This window comes from Centropristis striata, chromosome 17 (genome assembly GCF_030273125.1).
Source record: "Centropristis striata isolate RG_2023a ecotype Rhode Island chromosome 17, C.striata_1.0, whole genome shotgun sequence".
NCBI lineage: Eukaryota > Metazoa > Chordata > Actinopteri > Perciformes > Serranidae > Centropristis > Centropristis striata.
Window position 1 is genome coordinate 1,806,583 of NC_081533.1, and position 21,168 is coordinate 1,827,750.

The 21,168-nt window shown below is 39.1% G+C and overlaps 1 protein-coding gene across 6 annotated transcripts in view; it reads left to right on the plus strand.

Moving 5' to 3' along the window:
* The window catches only part of dysf (dysferlin, limb girdle muscular dystrophy 2B (autosomal recessive)), a 199,595-nt gene extending 180,225 nt beyond the window's left edge, over window positions 1-19,370 (plus strand). For all 6 annotated transcript variants that reach the window (XM_059354840.1, XM_059354835.1, XM_059354839.1 and 3 more), the window contains 6 exons: window positions 5-146; window positions 8,532-8,631; window positions 11,158-11,330; window positions 12,763-12,872; window positions 12,985-13,132; window positions 13,755-19,370. In XM_059354840.1, the coding sequence (XP_059210823.1) occupies window positions 5-146; window positions 8,532-8,631; window positions 11,158-11,330; window positions 12,763-12,872; window positions 12,985-13,132; window positions 13,755-13,811 (730 nt within the window). In that variant the 3' untranslated portion in view covers window positions 13,812-19,370. The remainder of the gene's footprint in view (window positions 1-4; window positions 147-8,531; window positions 8,632-11,157; window positions 11,331-12,762; window positions 12,873-12,984; window positions 13,133-13,754) is intronic.
* The last annotated feature ends 1,798 nt before the right edge of the window (window positions 19,371-21,168 follow it).

The following is a 21,168-nucleotide window of genomic DNA, read 5'->3' on the forward strand; positions in this document are numbered from 1 at the left end:
TCAGGTGGCTGGACGGACACGAGCACAACAAGCAGAAGACGGACGTCCACTACCGCTCGCTGGGCGGAGACGGGAACTTCAACTACCGCTTCCTGTTCCCCTTCCACTACCTCCCAGCTGAGCAGCTGGTGGTCGTCGACAAGAAGGTGAGAACAGATATAATGACAACAACAACAATGAGAGTTTCATTAAAGAGCTGATATCATTTAACATGGTTTTATTCATCATGATTTTGGTTATTAACAAGTATTATCATCACTGTAGATGTAAAAAAAGATACAAAATGACAAAAAATAGATGTAAAAATGACTAAAAAAGACACAGAATTCCAAAAAATAGATGTAAAAATGACAAAAAAAAGACACAAAAGGACAAAAAAATAGATGTAAAAATGACTAAAAAAGACACAAAGTGATAAAAAAATAGATGTAAAAATGACACAAAAGAAACAATGACAGAAAATTGATGTAAAAATGACTAAAAAAGACAAAATGACAAAAAAAAGACACAAAATGATAAAAAAAGATGCAAAAATGATCAAAAAAGACACAAAGTGATAAAAAATAGATGTTAAAATGACTAAAAAAGACACAAAATGACCAAAAATAGATGTAAAAATGACTAAAAAAAGACACAAAATGACTAAAAAAGACACAAAATGACCAAAAATAGATGCAAAAATGACTTAAAAAGACACAAATTGACTAAAAATAGATGTAAAAATTATCAAAAAAGACACAAAATGACAAAAACGACACAAAATGACCAAAAATAGATGCCTAAGAAAGACATATAGATGTAATAGAGCTGACTGTAATAGTGGCTGGGGAGAGGGCCGTCTGCTTATCCTGCTGCCCCCGCGACCCGGCCCCGGATAAGTGGAGGAGAATAAATGGACGGTTGAATAATGTACGTTGGCCCACAATGAACCCAAATAATGAAGTGGCCCTTTAAGAAGACAGAGGAGTGAATTAGATGCTCCTGATGTGTGAGACTGGACGGAAACACGAGTCGAGGCTCTGAAACAACACGACGCTGAACTCTGGAATAACAACTCGCCTCCCGTTTGCTTTACTTGGCGAGGAAACGAGCCTCTTTAGCCGCTTCGCCGCCGACATGCTTTACGACGGCGCTGTCTCGCTCCGAGCAGCGTCCTCAATCAGAGAGAGGGAGTTTAAATAAAAACTCTGCTGGGTGGAGGGTCGATGATCTGGAGCCAGAACGTTAGTGATGTCATCTCTGAGTCAGCCACTCGTCAACACTTGTTGTCTTCTTCAGCTCAAAAACCTCCACAAGTCAGTTTAACTCTTAGGACCAGATTTAAGAAGAATTTGAGACTAAAGGGGACACGTCAGACAAAAGCACCAAATTTGATCCACATGCTCTCCATCACCATAGGTTTTGATTTTTAATGGGAGCCTCTTCATCAAGATTCTGGATGAGCGTAGATGGCGGCCATATAAAATCTATGAGAACCAATATATCTTCCAACCCACTTCGAAGGTCAATTTTAGTGTCAAAATCTACGTTTTTTTTAGGTCAAAAAATCATTTAAAGCTACTGAGAATATCACTTGGTGATTGAGAGCATGTGGAAAAAATTTGGTGCTTTTGTCCAACATGTCCCCTTTATTTAGCTCCGCCGTCTGACTACCTGCTTCTAGACATTTTTAGACATATAAAGCCCATTTAACCCTAAAAACCTTAAAGTCCTATAAAAGTAGTGCACCAGTGCTGCACTACTGTTATACTGTGGATTTTTTCTTATTCCTCTTGCGGACGCAATTTCGTCCTGCTACTAGTCCTACAACTTGAAGAGTTGCAGGACAAATTATATATCAAAACGTGCGGATTGATCAGGATCGGTGTGCTATTACTTTTCTCTACAGAATACGAATTTTTCCGATGCAAGTGGCGAAAAACTGCCCAAAATTTTGCATTGAAGTGAATGGGACGGCCGAAAAAAAATGAGCGAAAAAGAACAATAATTGGAGATTTTTAAACGTCTACTTCTCCGGCATAATTTCACCTAGAGACTCCATTTAAACTTTAAACAGTAGACACAAGTCTTGTGTATCGGTGTATTAATCCACGTTTCGATAGGTCATATAGTTTTTTATCAATCCCTGTTCAATGACCATGATCATTTTTGGAGAAATTCTGAGATTATAATGGGTGTGTATTGCACGGAATGTTCGTGTCACAGTGTGTGACATCATCGCCAGAGTGTAGAGGGAGAGAAAAAACTGTCAAAAAATAAATTTGAAAACTGCGCTCAAGGCCGCAAATTCCACTCTACAGAAATAATTTATACATAGAAACGTAGGAAAATTAGTCTTCTCCCTCACAATCCTCTGGTAAAGCTGTCAGAGTTATAGTTTGGGCGTAGGACGCACAGATGATCCACCAACACCAACAACAGCCTCATTGGCTCCCATATTAAAAACGCAGGAAGAATTTTGAAAAAGTGAGATGTAACAGTTTTTTTAGATCGCTCTAACAAAGCTATTTTTTCATTTTTCTTAAAAAAAAAAACACATGTAGCTGTTCAGGAAGACCTCAGGATGCTCAAAGTGAAGTCGGATCAATGATAGGTATTATGGTTTTGCCAAAAATGCTTTCTGTTCGAGGCCAGAAATTCCAGTCCACCTCTGGCTGCTGTCACTGTGCCGGAACATTCAGGTGGCAGTTAATTCTGTTGATTGCTCTGATTGGTCGACTGCAAAGACTTTGATCTTTGATGTGATTACAGTTAGAGACACACACGTACAGACAAATGCGCGCACACTCCTCCAGATACACATGTTCCACACACACACATTTTGAGGTTAAAGGGCATAGGTTGCTGTATAAATAAATACTTGTAAAGGAATGCTTGTTGTAGGTGTGCTCCTTGTATATTATATAGTATCATAACATTACTAGTATTAATTGTTATAACTCTCTGAAGAATCTCATCATAGTGTACACACACCGGCAGTAGTGGCCCTTTCACTATTTACCCAGAGGACATTTTCTAGTTTTCTTTACTGTGTGATGAGCTGAAAAACACTCTTTCTGTCCACAAACTCAACACAAAATAAAAGCTGCTTTAATTGAACAAGTTACCTAAAAGAAACTTAATCACATAACCACCATCAAACATTAAAGGTTCATAAAATGACTCATAGTAAAATATTAGTCAATAGAACTTGTTTAAAGAGAGAAAGAGGGAACAAGACTCTCTACTTAACACTCTGGCAACAGACAGGAAGTCGATTGATGCTGTTAGATATTACACAGAGCAGCCACACACACACACACGCGCACACACACACACACACACACACACACACACACACACACACTCAGGGTGTCGTGTGTTTACTCTCAGTGTTTGTGTGTGTTGTTATGAAGTGTGAGAGCATGAAGTGCATTTAGAGTCTGATTTAGAGAGTGTGAAGTCATCACACACACACACACACACACACACACACACTCACACACACACACACATACACACACACATCGTTGTACTCCTATCTTTGTGAGGACTCTTCATTGACGTGATGCCCCTGATTCAAACATTAACAACCCGAACTTAAACCTGATTATAACTTTAACTGGAAACGTCTTGAAAATGCACCTGGACACACACACACACACACACACACACACACACACACAGAGAGAGAGCAGGTTTTATTTATTTCAGGCGTGGCGTTAAAGGAAGAACTCCTCTGTGTCGTCTTTTTGTCCTTTATAATCTATAATTGAGGGTTGAAATTGCTGAACATTTCTCTGTGAGTTCTTCGGAGCCAGACGACATTTGTAGCAGAATATTGAGAGGAAGATCAGGAAACACTGAGGAGGGAAAAGTCTGACTTAGAGGTTAAATCCTGGTGATGATCAGCTCTGAACCAGCAGCTGTGGGTGATATTGAGGGGAGACCAGAGAGCAGGGAGGTGGAGCTGCTGGCTGTTTAGAGCAGCTATTCTCAACCTGGGGGTCCCGACCCCAATTGGGGTCGCGAGATGATTTCTGGGGGTCGCCAAATCATTTAGGAAGTCAGCTCTGTCTCCACTGTGTTAAAGTGTTCATGTGTTAATGTGTTTTAGTCTTTTTGGTCATTTTGTTTCCTTTTTTTTGGTCATTTTGTGTTTTTTTTTTTAGTCATTTTGTGTCTTTTTTAGTCATTTTGTGTCTTTTTTTAGTCATTTTGTGTCTTTTTTGTCATTTTGTGTCTTTTTTGGTCATTTTGTGTCTTTTTTAGTCATTTTGTGTCTTTTTTTAGTCATTTTGTGTCTTTTTTGTCATTTTGTGTCTTTTTTGGTCCTTTTGTGTCTTTTTTTTGTCATTTTGTTTCTTTTTTTGGTCATTTTGTGTCTTTTTTGGGCCATTTTGTCTTTTTTTGGTAATTTTGTGTCTTATTTTGGTCATTTTGTGTCTTTTGTTTGTCATTTTGTGTCTTTTCTGGGCCATGTTGTCTTTTTTTGGTCATTTTGTGTCTTTTTTGGGCCATTTTGTCTTTTTTTGGTCAGTTTGATTTTTTTTTTGGCTAATTTTGTGTCTTTTCTGACAAATCACAAAGTGGCAAGTTATTACTTTACAAGGAGTCTCTGGCTTGAAGCTGACTGTTACACACACGCAAAGGACTCAGATTAAAAGTAAAAAAATATAGATATATAAATGCACAGACAGAGAGATGTTTTAGTTGTTATCTGCTTCATTATTTGTCCAAAATTTGTCGTATCAACTGAGTTTGTCTGATCTGAGATTAGATTGGGGGTCGAGACTAGGGATGGGTACCTTTCACATTTAAACCGATACGGTAGCGGTACCCGGTACCCGGTACCTGGGAATTGGTACCGGTACTCAACGGTACCAATTTTCGGTACTTTTGCGTTTGTTTATGTGGTAATCTAATTTTTTCAATTCAACATATTTATTTCTCAAAATATAAACTTTAAAAAATATATCAAAACAATATAAAATCCAGGATCAGCAGTGCTTTATTGTTGAGTGAACGTGCATTTTGTAACATGAAGGTTGCAGTGTTATCAAAGAATGCAGAGGAGCTCTCAGGTGGCAAAGCACGGAGGAGAAAAAAAAAAAAAGGTTGCAAGTGCACGTGTGATTTTGTTGTTGTGTGATTTATTGTGGCCATAGCATGATGGAATAAACAAAGTTGAGTCGGGCTGCTCTGTGCACATATCGAGGATGACGCAGGAGTCCGAGGGATTTAATGTCAGCGAGGCAGTTTGGAGTAAAGTGGCAGGTAATATTCCTGAGTTGAAGAGCGGAGTATTAGCGGAGGACCAGAGATGCAGCAGCTAGCTGCTAGCTGTTAATGACTGATCTACAGAAGAATGGAGAGAGCAAACGGAGTAAGGAAGGTCCGATCTGGAGGCAGACGAAGGCCAAGCCCGGGTAGAGACATTGGAGAGATAGCAGCTGGCGGCTAGCAGGCCGAGAGCCGGCTGTTCGTCTCTGCGCCGGGGTGGAAGAGGGCAGCAGCTAGTGGCCACGGTGAGCAGACAGGACCAGACGAGTCCAGACAGAGTGATCAGTTTAAAGTTAACGCCGTTTAGGTACCGAAACATGGTACCGTTTGATTTTACATGAATCTGTACTCGGTAGTACCGAAGGAATTCGGTCGGTATCTATAAAAGTACCGAATTTGGTACCCATCCCTAGTCGAGACTCAAAAAGGTTGAGAACAGCTGGTCTAGAGGAAAGAGAGCGAGCATTGGAAACCATGATTTAAATGATTATTCTAGCAGTCCAGCAGCCTGAAGAGCTGTGATCAGGGATCAGAACCAGGACCGACCAGGTCTGAGAGGACAGTTTCTCTCCTCTTTGCTGTGAATCCATCATCATCATCATCATCATCATCTGTCTGTCCTGGTTATTCTCTAAACTGGATCCTCAGAGAGGAACTCAGCAGCTCAGAGTGGAAAAGTCTCTTTAGGAAACTTTACACACTCATATTGACATTTACTGCAAAATCACACGGGAGAGATTCATCTCAGGTGTGAAAAGACTTTTTAGATTTTTATTTCATCCATCAACATGCAAAAACCAAAGTGACACAAACACACACACAAACACACACACAGACACACACACACACACACACACACACACACACACACACAGACACACACACACACACACACACACACACACACACACACACACACACAGACACACACACGCAGACACACACACACACAGACACACACACGCGCACACACAGACACACACACACACAAACACAAACACACCCACACATACACACACACACACACACACACACACACACACACACACACACACACACACACACACAGACACAGACACACACAGACACACACACGCAGACACACAGACACACACACGCGCACACACACACACACAAACACAAACACACACACACACATACACACACACACACACACACACACACACAGAGACAGACACACACAGACACACACACACACACACACAGACACACAAATACGCAGACACACACAGACACACACACACACACAGACACACACACACACACACAGACAGACAGATAAAGAGGAGGTGTGAGTGAATGGAAAGTGAATCCATTAGCAGGAAGGTGAGACAGGATCAGATAATGTCTGTCAGGTTAGTGTGAATATTTACCAGAGGTGATAATAGCTGGAACGCACACACACACACACACACACAGACACACACACACACACACACACACTGCAGTGGAAGTGGTGCTGTAGTGAGAAGTGTCTGAAGCGTCTCATCGTTCCACTTTTATTTCAACTTTACTAAAATAATTACACACTGTAAAAAAGAAAAGAAAAGAAGTTTTAAAATGGTAAAAACAGTTTCAAATAACAGTAAACAACTGTGAGTTGCTTTACAGATAATTACTTTTAAAAATATATATTGTACAGCAAATATCTGTTTTTAAAATAAATCCAATCCACTTTATTTATATATCACGTTTATAGCAAACACAATAAATAGATAACACAATAAAAGCACACTAAAAAAGATAAGTAGACAATAAAACACTAAAATACAATATGATAAAATAGAATAAAATACAAATAAATAAAATGCACTGACTGCACCAAATAAAATAAGCATGTGTTCACATTAAATTATAAGTTATGAACATTATCTGTGGAATAACTGAAGTTTTTATGTCAACTTTTTACCATTTTTTCAGCAATTTCTTTTTACAGTTTTTTTTTACCTTAAAAAATAAAATGTAAGTTATTTTTTTTTACAGATAATGTTTTTAAAAAAATATGGATAATCAACAGCAAATATCTGAATTTAAAATCTACATGTAGAATAACTGAAGTTTTTAACATTAATAAATATTTGGTAAATGTTTGGCAACTTTTGCTGCCAGTTTTTACATTAAAAACATTATTTTACATTAAATTTTCTGTAAGAAAACAAAGTTGCCTTAATTTTTTTACATAGATTTCACTGTTATTTAACATTCAAAACCATAAAAACATTGAAAAATACTGTTAAAAAATAATTTAGAATGTTCAATTATATTAATTTAGAGATTTTAACCTTTATTTAAGGGTTTATATTTGTTAAAAGTATAAATATATATATAAGCATAAGTATATATACTATATATAATAGTATACGGTTTAATGACATTTGCACTATTATTTGTTAAAATTAAAATGACAATAAGTGTTATAACTTTATTTTCACTGTTTTTTTTCTTTTTTACATTAAATTTAAATTGACACTGGAAGAAAAATAAATTATTTTGTATTTCATTTTATATTTTTATGATAAAATATTGAGGTTAATGTCTGTAATGTAATATTTATATCCGGAGAATAACTAACTTTCTTTGAAATTATGTTTTTTTTGTATGCCATTTTCACTTAATGTAGAAAATAACAAGAAAACCCTGAAAAATAAGACAGTAAATTGACGTAAAATAACTTTTACAGTGGCCACAAACAATAAAAGAAGATGAAAAGAAAAAAACGTAGGAAAATGTTGCAAAAAGGAACAAATAAGTAACTAATATAAGACGTTTAACCTCCTGGTTGGACTACAGACACATTTTAAGTCTCATTAATATCCAGATTGGACAAAACATTTCATGAGATTTATGATTTATTTTCTCCATCTAAAATATTTCCCAGTTTTTTAAGGTCAAGGGTCAAAACTTTGGTTAAAGCTCATTTTATTTAAAGGTTAAAGCTGGAAAAACCGCCTGTCCTTGGAGTCAAATCACGCCTCCGTTCTCTCCGTCACCATCATTAAAACAGGAAAAAACTGGCAAAACAGATAAAAAAATAAATAAAAAATATAAAACAAAGTGCTGTGATTTGGGCGTCAGCAGGTTGTATAAAATAATTGGACTTCTAGTTTCCAGTTTGGCTTTTTAGTTTGTTTTTAGGAGCCAGAAGTGACTTTAATATGTGGTGACATATGACAGAAGGACAGAAGTTGTTGTTGTTGTTGTTGTTGTTGTTGTTGTTGTTGACGTGTCTCTTCTTGTGTGTGTTGCAGGAACATTTCTGGAGTTTGGATAAATCTGAAACTAAACTGGCTCCTAAACTCACCATCCAGATCTGGGACAACGACAAGTTCTCCTTCGACGATTACCTTGGTAACACACACACACACACACACACACACACACATATTCTTGTACTTCTATCTTTGTGAGGACCCTCATTGTAACAGTGAATTCCCTTGCAAAGTTATAATAGTTTTGGATTTTTCATTAGTTTTAGTTTAATTTTTTAATTTTTGTGTTCAAATTCAGTTAGTTTTAATGGGTTTTTAGAGTGAGTTTGCTAGTTTTAGTTTAGTATTTATTAGCTTTAGTTTTTTGTAATGGGGTATTTGTTGGGTGGGAGATTAAAAGAGGTCACAGTAAATTTTGCCTTTATTTCCTTTGTCTGATCCATCTTCATTATGTATGAAAAAAGTTGACAAAGAGGAAAAACGAAGGACATTTTCACTATAATTTTAGTTAGTTTTGTAACCACACAATACATGTGACCTTTAACCCTTAAAACAAAGTCTGGAATCTAAATAGAGCCTTTAAAGAAGTGAGGACCGGCCGAAATGTCCTCACTTTGCAAAAATGTCCTCACTCTGTTGGTTAAAAACGTGTTCCGGTCCTCACTATGTACAGTACAAGAACACACACACACACACACACAGTGAGAGTGTGTGTGTGTGTGTGTGTGTGTGTGTCTTGTCATTTATAAACGTTGTTTCTTCATATTTAGACCTTTTAACAAAGCAGAGATAATCATAACTCCAGATTAGAGCTGGTTAGAGTCAGAAACACAGTCCGAGTCTTTCCTCGAGTCCAAAGACACCAGATCCATTCAGTCTGACTCAGGTGGTTTTCCTCTCTCTGTGGTCCAGTTTCAGCCCTTAAACCGTCTCTGGAGCTTCACGTGAAGACGACAAACTGCTGAGATAACATTTATCTTTAGAATTAACGATCCGACCTTTCCACTGAGTCGGCAACTTTAACCAGAGGAAAGGTCCGTTTATACAAGAAACCTTCAGGAGAGGCTGTTTACACAGAGCAGAGGGGAGAGGACAGGAGAGGCTGTTTACACAGAGCAGAGAGGAGAGGACAGGAGAGGCTGTTTACACAGAGCAGAGAGGAGAGGACAGGAGAGGCTGTTTACACAGAGCAGAGGGGAGAGGACAGGAGAGGCTGTTTACACAGAGCAGAGAGGAGAGGACAGGAGAGGCTGTTTACACAGAGCAGAGAGGAGAGGACAGGAGAGGCTGTTTACACAGAGCAGAGAGGAGAGGACAGGAGAGGCTGGAAACATGACAATAGCTCAATATGGACAATATTTGCAGCTTTTTTTGTAATTTTACATCTTTTATCGGTAATTTTACATCTCGTTTTAGTAATTTTATGTCTTTCTTGTTAATTTTATGTCTTTTTTTGGTAATTTTGTGTCTTGTTTTGGTAATTTTTGGTAATTTTTCATCTCTTTTTAGTAATTTTGTGCCTTTCTTGTTAATTTTTTTTTTTTTGTGTCTTTTTTTTTTTTTTTTTAGCAATTTTGTGTCTTTTTTGTTAATTTTATGTCTTTTTATGGTAATTTGACATGTGTCTTTTTTGGAAATTTTGTTGTTCATGTGACAAATATTCACTGAAAATCTGTTCACACAGAACAGAGAGGAGAGGACAGGAGAGGCTGGAAACATGACAATACTTCAATATGTGGATCAAACTTTTTTCGGCCAGCCCGCCTCCTTCTACCTTCTGTCGCTCTGCCAGAGGAGGGAGGATGATGGAGCGGGAGACTCAGATCTCTCTCTCTTTTCTCTCTTTTACCCTCCTGGTTGTTCTGAGGCTGTGTGGTCGCTCCCGTTCCCGCCTCGCCTCTCTTCGCCTCGTCAGCTCTGACCGCTGGATCTTAATCTTTTCTTGCTCTGAGGCTCGATTTCCTGCCGTCAAACTGTCAGAGCGCCGTGGAAAAACACACGGTGGACGTCCAGAGAGTGTCCTCATCCTGACCGTCAGCCCAGATCACTAACGAGGCTTCACTGTGATTAGTCATTAAGACAAACTGCTGACTGGCTGGTTTCATAACAGCTCGGGGTTTCCCAGAAGCTTCTCAAGGCTGAATATCAAAACATCCATCAGTCAGACTCCGTCACATCCCCAGAGCCTCCTAATCTAACAGGGAACACTTTATCTGGTTCCTGGGCCGTAATTAACCCTTTGGAGTTTGGGCCGATTTTGTCGGTTTTTCTATAAACCACTTAAAGATCTTTGGTATCTTTGTTTTCAGCACAACCTCACCTATATGACCTGATTATTATTATTTAATTTTGACTTACTGGATCAACATTTTGAACACAAAAAGCACACCAAAAATAATTACAAAAAACACACAAAATGTTCCAAAAATAGGTAGAAAATACTACAAATACTACAAAACCACGTATCCGCTTTCCTGGTTTTAATGGTAGAAATGTCCAAAAATAAAGTGGGCCGGTCAAACGGCCCTTAGGGGTGGCTCTAATTCAGATTAGAGGCGTTTCGACGAACGAGACCCGCCTCATTCTGGGAATTGGACTATAGTGGAAACACCTTCAGACTTTTTCTGTGTGAATACACAATGAATTATTATGAATGTCCCTGCAGGTCACCTGGTGATGGACCTGAACCACATGCTGCGTCCTGCTAAGACTCCAGAGAAATGTACGCTGCAGCTGCTGGAGCAGCCCACAGACAAACTGGTGTCTCTGTTCGAACAGAAGACGGTTAAAGGATGGTGGCCATGTAGCTGTGAACAGAACGGGGACAGGATCATCGCTGTGAGGACACACACACAGACACACACACTATGAGGGGCATTTTTTATTTTTCCTTTTTTTCTTGTAGATTTGCCACTTTAAATCTCTTAATCTGCGACTTTTTATCTTGTAGTGTGCAACTTTTTTTCTTGCAGATTTGCCACTATAAATCTCTTAAATCTGCGACTTTTTTTTCCTTGTAGATTTGCCACTTTAAATCTCTTAAATCTGCAACTTTTTTTTCTTGTAGATTTGCCACTTTAAATCTCTTAAATCTGTGACTTTTTTTTTCTTGTAGATTTGCCACTTTAATCTAGTAAATTTGCAACGTTTTTCTCGAAATATTCTCAGATGTCATGGTGTCACTGTCTGTGACGTAGCCTGATCTTTGCTGATTAGCTGGAATAAATCCATGTGGTTCTACGACCAAACAGAGAGACATGGGGACCCAGTTAGATGTCCACTGAAGTTACCAAATATAGTTCTTCACCCGATAAAGGGTTAACCGCGTCGCCTGCGATCCAAAAAGATTAAAGGGGGGGCGATCTGACCGTCTAAAGGGGGCGATCTAACTTGTAAAGGGGGGCGATCTGACTTGTAAAGGGGGGCGATCTGACCGTCTAAAGGGGGCCGATCTGACCGTCTAAAGGGGGGCGGTCTGACCGTCTAAAGGGGGCCAATCTGACCGTCTAAAGGGGGGCCGATCTGACCGTCTAAAGGGGGGGTGATTTGACCGTCTAAAGGGGGGGCGATTTGACCGTCTAAAGGGGGGCGATCTGACCGTGTAAAGGGGGGCCGATCTGACCGTCTAAAGGGGGCCGATCTGACCGTCTAAAGGGGGGCCGATCTGACCGTCTAAAGGGGGGGCGATTTGACCGTCTAAAGGGGGGGCGATTTGACCGTCTAAAGGGGGCCAATCTGACTGTCTAAAGGGGGGCGGTCTGACCGTCTAAAGGGGGGGCGATCTGACCATCTAAAGGGGGGCAATCTGACCGTCTACAGGGGGTCGATCTGACCGTCTAAAGGGGGGCAATCTGACCGTCTACAGGGGGTCGATCTGACCGTCTAAAGGGGGGCCGATCTGACCGTCTAAAGGGGCGCGGTCTGACCGTCTAAAGGGGGGCCGATCTGACCGTCTAAAGGAGGGGCAGATCTGACCGTCTAAAGGGGGGGCGATCTGACCGTCTAAAGGGAGGGGGGCGATCTGACCGTCTAAAGGGGGGCGATCTGACCGTCTAAAGGAGGGCCGATCTGACCGTCTAAAGGGGGGGCTGGTCTGACCGTGTAAAGGGGGACAAGGCAATGACCACACGTCACGTGACTCAGCACCGCAAGTGACAAAATGTAATTGTTTATCTGTTTCTTTATTTTGTTAATATTTAGGGGACCATCTATGTCGCCTATACATAGAGCCCTGTGACTCCTCTACATCATTAGGTTTTCTGTGTTCCAGGGGAAGGTGGAGATGTCTCTGGAGATCGTGACGGAGTCGGAGCACGAGGAGAGACCAGCAGGAGCAGGAAGAGACGAACCCAACATGAACCCTCATCTGGAGGAGCCCCAGTCAGTCTCACACACACACACACACACACACAAACATACAGACACACACACACACACACACACACACACAGTCACCCTTTAACCCTCTCTGGTGTGTAACTGTCTCCTCCAGCCGTCCAGAGACCTCCTTCCTGTGGTTCTCGTCCCCCTTTAAGACCCTGAAGTTCATCCTGTGGAGGCGCTTCAAGTGGTTCATCATCCTCTTCATCATCCTCTTCTTCATCCTCCTCTTCCTCGGAGTCTTCCTCTACTCCTTCCCGGTGAGTCGGAGGAGCTGTTGGTGCTGGGGCGGCTGTGGCTCAGTTGGTAGAGCGTTCCTCCAGTGATCGGAGGATTGGTGGTTCGATCCCCGACCATGGCAGCTACATGAATTCCTGCTGGTGGCAGGTGGCACCATTAAGGGTAGCTTCTGCCACCAGTATGAATGTGTGAGTCAGTCTGTAGTGTGAAGAGCTTTGAGTGGTCGCAAAGCCACTAGAAAACCTTCATATAAGTGCAGGTCCATTTACCAATTGAAGTGAACTAAATGTACCAAATTATAATGATGCCTACTAAACTGTAAGGTGTTACAGTAAAAATAAGACATAAAAACATGTGGAATGTGTCGAAACGTGTAAATATTGGCCTCTATATTATGTTTTTGTATAATATATATTATATTATTGGCATTAAGAAGCAAAGTACTATTCTTTGATTTACAGTAATTAAAAGTGTCTACTACGGTGATATACGATTTTTAATTTTACGCCCTATTTCTGATGTAATTTGACAGTTTTACTGTCATTTCTACAAATATTTTTTACAGTGAGGGTTAAGGGAAAAAAAGAAAGTAAATAAAGGTTAATTAAAGTAAAATAATCTTTCTTTCTCTCCGTCCTGTAGAACTACGCTGCCATGAAGATGGTTGGACCGTTCGGTCCGGCCAAGGCTGCAGAGTGATGAAGACGAAGAGAGACGAAGAAAAAGAAGAACGATGTTAGAGTTTGTAACAAAGTGAAAACGAGGCTGAAATAATTATTTTTCATGTTAGAAACAATCATCATCCTGCTGAACTTCATCCTCCTCCTCCTCCTCCTTTTTGTACAGAACGAGCTCGAGGAGTTTCAGTGTGTGTGTGTGTGTGTGTGTGTGTGTGTGTGTTTCCGTGGTGCCTTCACTGTCTGTCAGATCTCAGCGTGTGTCTCCGTCTCTGCTGCCCTCCTGCAGAGAAGAAGGGAATAAAACGCTTCTTCGTCACCAAACAGCCGCCACGTTCAGATCACAAAAAAAAAGAGAGAAAAAAGAAAGAAACCAGGCGGAAACATAGCGAGAGACGTTGGTGTCGCTGTCTTACCGCCTGCTGTTTCAGAGTCGGGTCAGGCCAGGTCGTGGAGACTCGAACCGTAAAACTTTTAGTTTCCCGCTCTGAATATTCAGGCTTCGTGTCTTTGAGGTGTCTTTAACAGCGTGCTGCCTTCAGGGGCAATCAGAAATCAGAGATGCATTAAAAAGGAATGTTACCTTCATATCTTTATTATCTGAAACGTGTTTTCTCTTTCTCAGAAGTTTAAAAACAGTGTTTGGAAATTTAAAGCTGCATCAACAATTAACACAAACCGACATTTTTAACCTCCATCTTTCTTTTTACTCCTCCTACCTCCTCAAATTTGGTCTTCTCTTTTCTTGTCTTTTTTCTTCCTCCTTCCTCCCCCTCCTCCTCCACCTCTTTCTCCTCCTCCTCCTCCTCCAGTCTTTCAGCTCTCTCAGAGTTCAGCAGGTTAAGTCAGGGGTTTAAAGCTTGTTAGTGCAGAGCTTGTTTTAGGATAGATGGATGCAGATAAGGACACACACACACACACACACACAGACACTCACACACACACACACGCACACTCAGGAAAGGTTAGAGGAGAGGTCTAATCCAGACAGATCCTACTGGATTTCCTGAAATAAGTGTTTGTAAGTTTACATATATATAGTAGTGTGTGTGTGTGTGTGTGTGACTCGGGAATCAGACAGAAGCAGAATTCAAACAGGGATGAAGACAAAACAAATCAAAACAACATTAACTGATGAACTCTTTTATATTGAATTCCACTTTTTTCTTCTCTTATTGACTCCTGAATCTCTCAGAGGTTCCTTTAACCCTGTGGAGTGTCCGGCAGCTCCAAATAATCCAGACTTGTTGCCTCCATCAGACTAGAAAACAAAGCAGCGTGGAGCCCTACTGTAAATTTACCTCTAAAGTTCTGGCTGTAAACTCCATGAGGCCAGTTTCAGTTTGATGATGATATACCAAGTAAAACTGGAGACAAGCTCAAATAGATTTAGTATCAAATGATAGAACTGGATGGAACCCTCTTATATGGTAGATTTGACACCTTTGGTCACATTTGACACATTTAAAATTCTTTATTGAGCATGATAGTGTTTTGAAAGTAAAAAAAAAAAAGATTCAAAATCACAATTTATGTTGGACTAAAGGACTAAAAAAGACACAAAATGACAACAAAAGAGACACAAAATTACTAAAAAAAGACACAAAATTACTAAAAAAGACACAAAATGACACAACAAAGACACAAATTGACCAGACGAAACAAAATGACTTACAAAGACACAAAATGACTAAAAAAAAAGACACAAAAAGACACAAACTACTAACAAAAGACAAACATTTCTAACAAACGACACAAAATGATAAAAAAAGACACAAAAAGACACAAAAGGACTAAAAAAGACACAAAATGACTAAAAAAATACACAAAATGACCAAAATTGTTGTGCTAAACACACAAGAGCCAAATCAAATAGAGTCCCACTAGAATAAAAACCAGAGTTGATGACAGGATCACACACAATCACAAGATCACATTTATGTTGGTTTTTCTTTGTTTCTTTTTGGTTCTAAATGTTGATCCAGTAAGTCAGAATAAAACATCAATTATTATCAGGTCATATAGGTGAAAAAATATACCAACATGGTATTTAAACATGTTTTAAGTGGTGAATACAGGCAGGATGGAAGGAGTCAGACATGGACTAAACAGCTCCGTAGAGTTAAAGTTCCTCCTGAAGTCTAAAGGTTGGTTAGTTTTCTTTGGGCCGCTCCAGAGTGGAAAAGTTGACTTGGTCCCGGTTGGTTCTCTCTGGGTTCTCACCAGCTCGTTACGAGTCGACCAGGACCTGTAAACACGAGTCACAGGGACTCAGAAGCTGCTGTTTGTTGGCGGAGCTGGCGGGTCAGCGAGGGTTTAACTCCAGCTCTGCTGACCTCAGCATATATCACAGCAATTAACCTTTAAAAATCACTTAACAACACGTTAGACGGGTCCAAACCGTGACTCCACGACCCGGTTTGTTATCCAGACACCAGGAACCGGCTCGCTATCAGGTGTCCACTCTCTGTCTCCTCGTTCCCGTAAACCTTCTGAGACGTTTAGATCACGTTGTTGCTCCTCGACGCCAACTTACTTCACACATACTTCATGAAATCACTGACGGCTTCTGAGGAAGAAAAGCTGGTTTTTAAAGTGCATTTTAACACTAAGAAAGGTCAGACGTGAACACATGACTGCTGAGACGAGGTGAATCAAGTGTTCCATTATCATTTTAAAGATATTTAATGACACTAAACTAAACGTATGCTCACCTTCTGGGCTCTATTCAGCTCCACGTTTGATTGTAATTTAATTGAAAGTAATTCTTGCAGGTATTCAGCTGTTTTCAGGGAATGGTTTAATGGTTTTACCGGCGTTCATATCGTACTTGCGTCCCATTGAAAACGTTCTCATGTTCTCGGTCACATACGTGACATCGTCCAGTTGATTTCACTCCAAACTCTGATACATTTTCTTACCTTAAACAAGCGGTTTTATTGCCTAAACTTAAGTCGGTCCTCATAACAATTACCAACAAGTTTAAAACAGCCAACGTTTTTCTGTAGGATACGAAACGCATTGATCGTATTTGATGTACGATCCCATTGGCACCAAAGACACACTGAGATCTGATCATTCAGAACACATTTGGAGGTTGATAAAAAGGAAAAAATAACTTTGTTGTTGTCCAAACCTTAACAGCCGGATCCTGTGGCTGATAAATACACCAAAGCTGGTTGGCTGTGAGACACTAAAATCAGTTTTAAACGAAGAATTCATGGGAATTGTCTGTTACTTTCTGCTTTAATTACAGTATCAGTATTATTAGTGTTAGTACTTTAGGTATTCAGCTGTTTTCAGGGAATGGTTTAATGGTTTTACCGGCGTTCGTGTCGTACTTGTGTCCCACTGAAAACGTTCTCATGTTCGTATTTGACATATGATCCCATTGGAAGGCACCAAAGACACACTGAGATCTGATCACTCAGAACATATTTGGAGGTTGTATGAAAAGGAAAAATAACTTTGTTGTTGTCCAAACCTGAACATGATGCAACCGGATCCTGTGGCTGATAAATACACCAAAGCTGGTTGGTTGTGAGACACTAAAATCTGTTTAGTATTTGAGAGTATTAGAGTATTTGTGAGAATTGTTTGCTTTGATTTCAGTATCAGTATTATTACATATTTAGCTGTTTTCAGGGAGTTTGACCTGTTTGTTCTGAGCTTCTTCTGACTGTTTACATGAACAGAAATTATCTTGAATTTGTGAGTGGAGAATGAACCTTACCACATTTTGTCTTCAGATTCAAGGCGAAAAAAAAGCAGGTTTCTTCTTCTTCTTCAGAGGATTTGAAATGAAAATGTTTCAGCTTGGTTTTAGACATTTGCACGCTGCACTTATATGACTTAAAGCCAGCTGACTGAACACAGCAGATATCTGTTATTAGAAGGTGGAAGAGATAATTTTATTGACTTTAGTGTCCGGCTGTTTGTCTGGATGAGACTGACTGTTTTTATAAAAGTGTTTGACTTGTGTTAGTATCTTAAAATATTGTTATATATATTTGAAAAAGAGCTTTAAATGTCCTGCTGATGTAAACCCATGAGCCTCAAAATGGGGAACCTTTATTTTGACAATCCTGATGTTATTCCTGTCAGTGAATGCACCGTGCCTTTAGCCTTTAGCCTTTAGCTTTGCTGCCTCAGTGACACTAACTTGTGCCTCAGCATGAATTCAGACTACACAAAGATCACTAACAACCAAAATGCTGTATTTATTTTTTCTGTCTTCCAGTTGTCTTTTATGAAGCTTGTTGTTGTCTCAGTAAACATTCACCTGGAAATTGGCTTTTTATTTTACTTATTTTCATTTATTTCTTTTTTTTAAAAGAAACTATTAAGGGCAAAATAATTGAATTTAAACAGCCACGTCTAGTTAATTATAATTATTTTCTGTCCTTTATCTTTTTTTTTTTTTTAATTTACAAAAAAAAATTAAATTAACTTTCATGGCCAAAATAACTGAATTTTAACACCCAAGTCTGTAATGTCAAAACATTTTTTTTTCATTGGCTATTTTATTTTACTTATTTTAATTTCTTTCTTTTTTTTTCATTATTTTCTTGTATTTCTCAAATTTTTTCTTCCAATTTAATTCATTTCATTTAAAAAAAAAAGGGCAAAATACCTGCTATGACATCATTGGTAAGGGTGTGGTCATGTCACAATATTTTTTTTCATTACATTATTTTATTTTACTTTTTAAATTTCATTTTCTCTCCTTTTTCATTTTGTAAAATTCGTTTTTTTGTTTTCATTTTTTAAAAAAATGGACTTTTAAGGTAAAAAAAAAATCCCTGCTATGACATCACTGATAAGAGGTGTGGCCAAAAGTGAAACATATTTTAATTTTTTCCACCATTTTCTTTATTTTATTACTCTTAAAAAAAACACTTTGGGAAATACAATGATTCGCTGTATTTCATTGAGTTAAATAAAAGTTTTATTCTCCTAAATATGAACTCCTGTCAGCAGCAGGTTAGCTAGCAGTAGCTTAGCATAAAGACTGGAAACACTTTGACTGACCAAAGGTGGAAAAAATGAATGAAAAATGTGGCGAGCAGCAGCTCTGAAGCTCATCAATCACTGAGGGAGACTCCAGGAAGTAACCGCACCCGGCCAGGAAATAGTCCAAGACATAAGCTGATGTTTTCACACCTGGAGCGTTAAACGGGTTAATGAAATGATATATAACGTGATAATTATTAAGCTCCAGACGTGCTGCTTGGTGGCTTGTTTCTTTTCTAAACTCTGGATAGGAATATAAATATTACTTTAGAGGCTGAAAGAAGTCCAAAAAAACTCCAAAATGCTGTTTTATATGTGCAAAAATGAATAAAAGCATAAAAACAGACAACCGTTCTGTTGCTAAAAGTGAATTCTGAGACAACAACAACTGGAAACAGAAACTTTATCTTCTATTATTATTATTATTATTATTATTATTATAAAAGCTGGTTATGATGATATTTTCATGTATTCTGGGAGAAACAGACTGAATGTATCCAACACATGACTTCATATCTACATAAAGCAATATTCTGTCAATATTATCAATAAAGCTGCATTTCTCATCTGTCTTTGTGTTTCTTTATGTCACATTAAAGTTCCTGTAACTTGTATCTGTATTTTTAAATAAATTACCTATAAAATAATTCCTGTTAGTTGATGGTAGGTTTTTGTTTTTCTACAGTTATTTTTTACAGTGTTGCTTTAAATTAAATTCTTTACCTTTGGTTTCTGACGACGTTTCATGGTTTTGTGTCGAGACGCAGCATTAAAGTGTACACACACACACACACACACACACACACACACACACACACACACACACACACAGCCTGTTGGCTCCGCCCCTCTGAGGGTCTCCAGGTGTGTGTGTGTGTGTGTGTGTGTGTGTGTGTGTGTGTGTGAACCTGCAGCGTCGACAGAAGTTTGACTTAAAACTCTTTCTGACCGATTTGTCTCCCACAACTCTAAACTATTACTCCTCTCCTCCTCCTCTTCCTCCTCCTCCTCCTCCTCCTCCTACTCTCCTCCTCCTCCTCTCCTCCTCCTCCTTCTCTTCCTCCTCCTCCTCCTCCTCCTCCTCTTCCTCCTCCTCTTCCTCCTCTCCTCCTCCTCCTCCTCTCCTCCTCCTCCTCTTCCTCCTCTCCTCCTCCTCCTCCTACTCTCCTCCTCCTCCTCTCCTCCTCCTCCTCTTCCTCCTCTCCTCCTCCTCCTCCTCCTCCTCCTCTCCTCCTCCTCCTCTGGGCGTTGTTCTGGTCAACATGAACTGCAGGTGAACCTCTGACCACAGAGTGTGTGTGTGTGTGTGTGTGTGTGTGTGTGTGTGTGTGGGTGGTCTCTCTTATTTTATTTAACCTTGACTGTCTTCCTGCTCCTCACCCTGCCCTGACCTCCTCCTCTTCTTCCTCCTCTTCCTCTTTATCCTCCTCCTCCTTTTCTTCACCTTTTTCTTCTTCTTCTTCTTCTTCTTCTTCTTGGGTGTTCTTTATCTCTCCGGTCAGGTTCAATGAGGAGAATTCACTCGTTTTTCATAATAAAAGCATGTTAAAACTTTTTTAATGCACTCTTTTGTCCACAGGGGGCGACAAAACCAACATAAAATTAAAAGTTTCTTTGGTAACTTCTGCTGGGTTTGATCTTGTTTCCATCAGGTGAAATTCTTCTTTACCTGCTGCAGTAAAATCAGATGATTTCTAAAGGGAGTGGAACGGCCATAAACGTAATAAAAATCTGCAGCTTTTAATGTAATAATCCCACAAACGTAATAATCAATGTCTACTACAAACATAACATGCAATTTCCCAGAAAATATCTCTACATATTGATGCTTATTGATATTGATGTTGACATATTAAACTCACCTTCAAATTAATAAAAACTGATACAAAACAACTAGAAATTGTTGCAAAACCACCACAAAAAGATGCAAAATTTATAAAAATGGATGCAAAACGACAAACTGATGCAAAACCACCACACAAAACAAATTGTCTAAACATTGATGCAAAACCACCAAAAATAGATGCAAAATGACAAAAAAAAATGATGCAAAACGACTACAAATTGCAAAACCAGCACAAAAATATGCAAAATAACAAAATCTATGCAAAATCATCTATTTTTAGTCATTTTGCTTCTTTATCTGCTGGTTTTGCATCAATTTGTAATCATATGTATATTGATGCTTGTGTCGAAAGATTAAACTCACCTGAGGGATCGTTGTGTGATAGCGGGACTAAACATTGAAAAAACACCACAAAAAGATGCAAAATTAATAAAAAATAGATGCAAAACACCACAAAAAGATGCAAAATTAATAAAAATAGATGCAAAATGACAAAAAATAGATGCAAAACAACTACAAA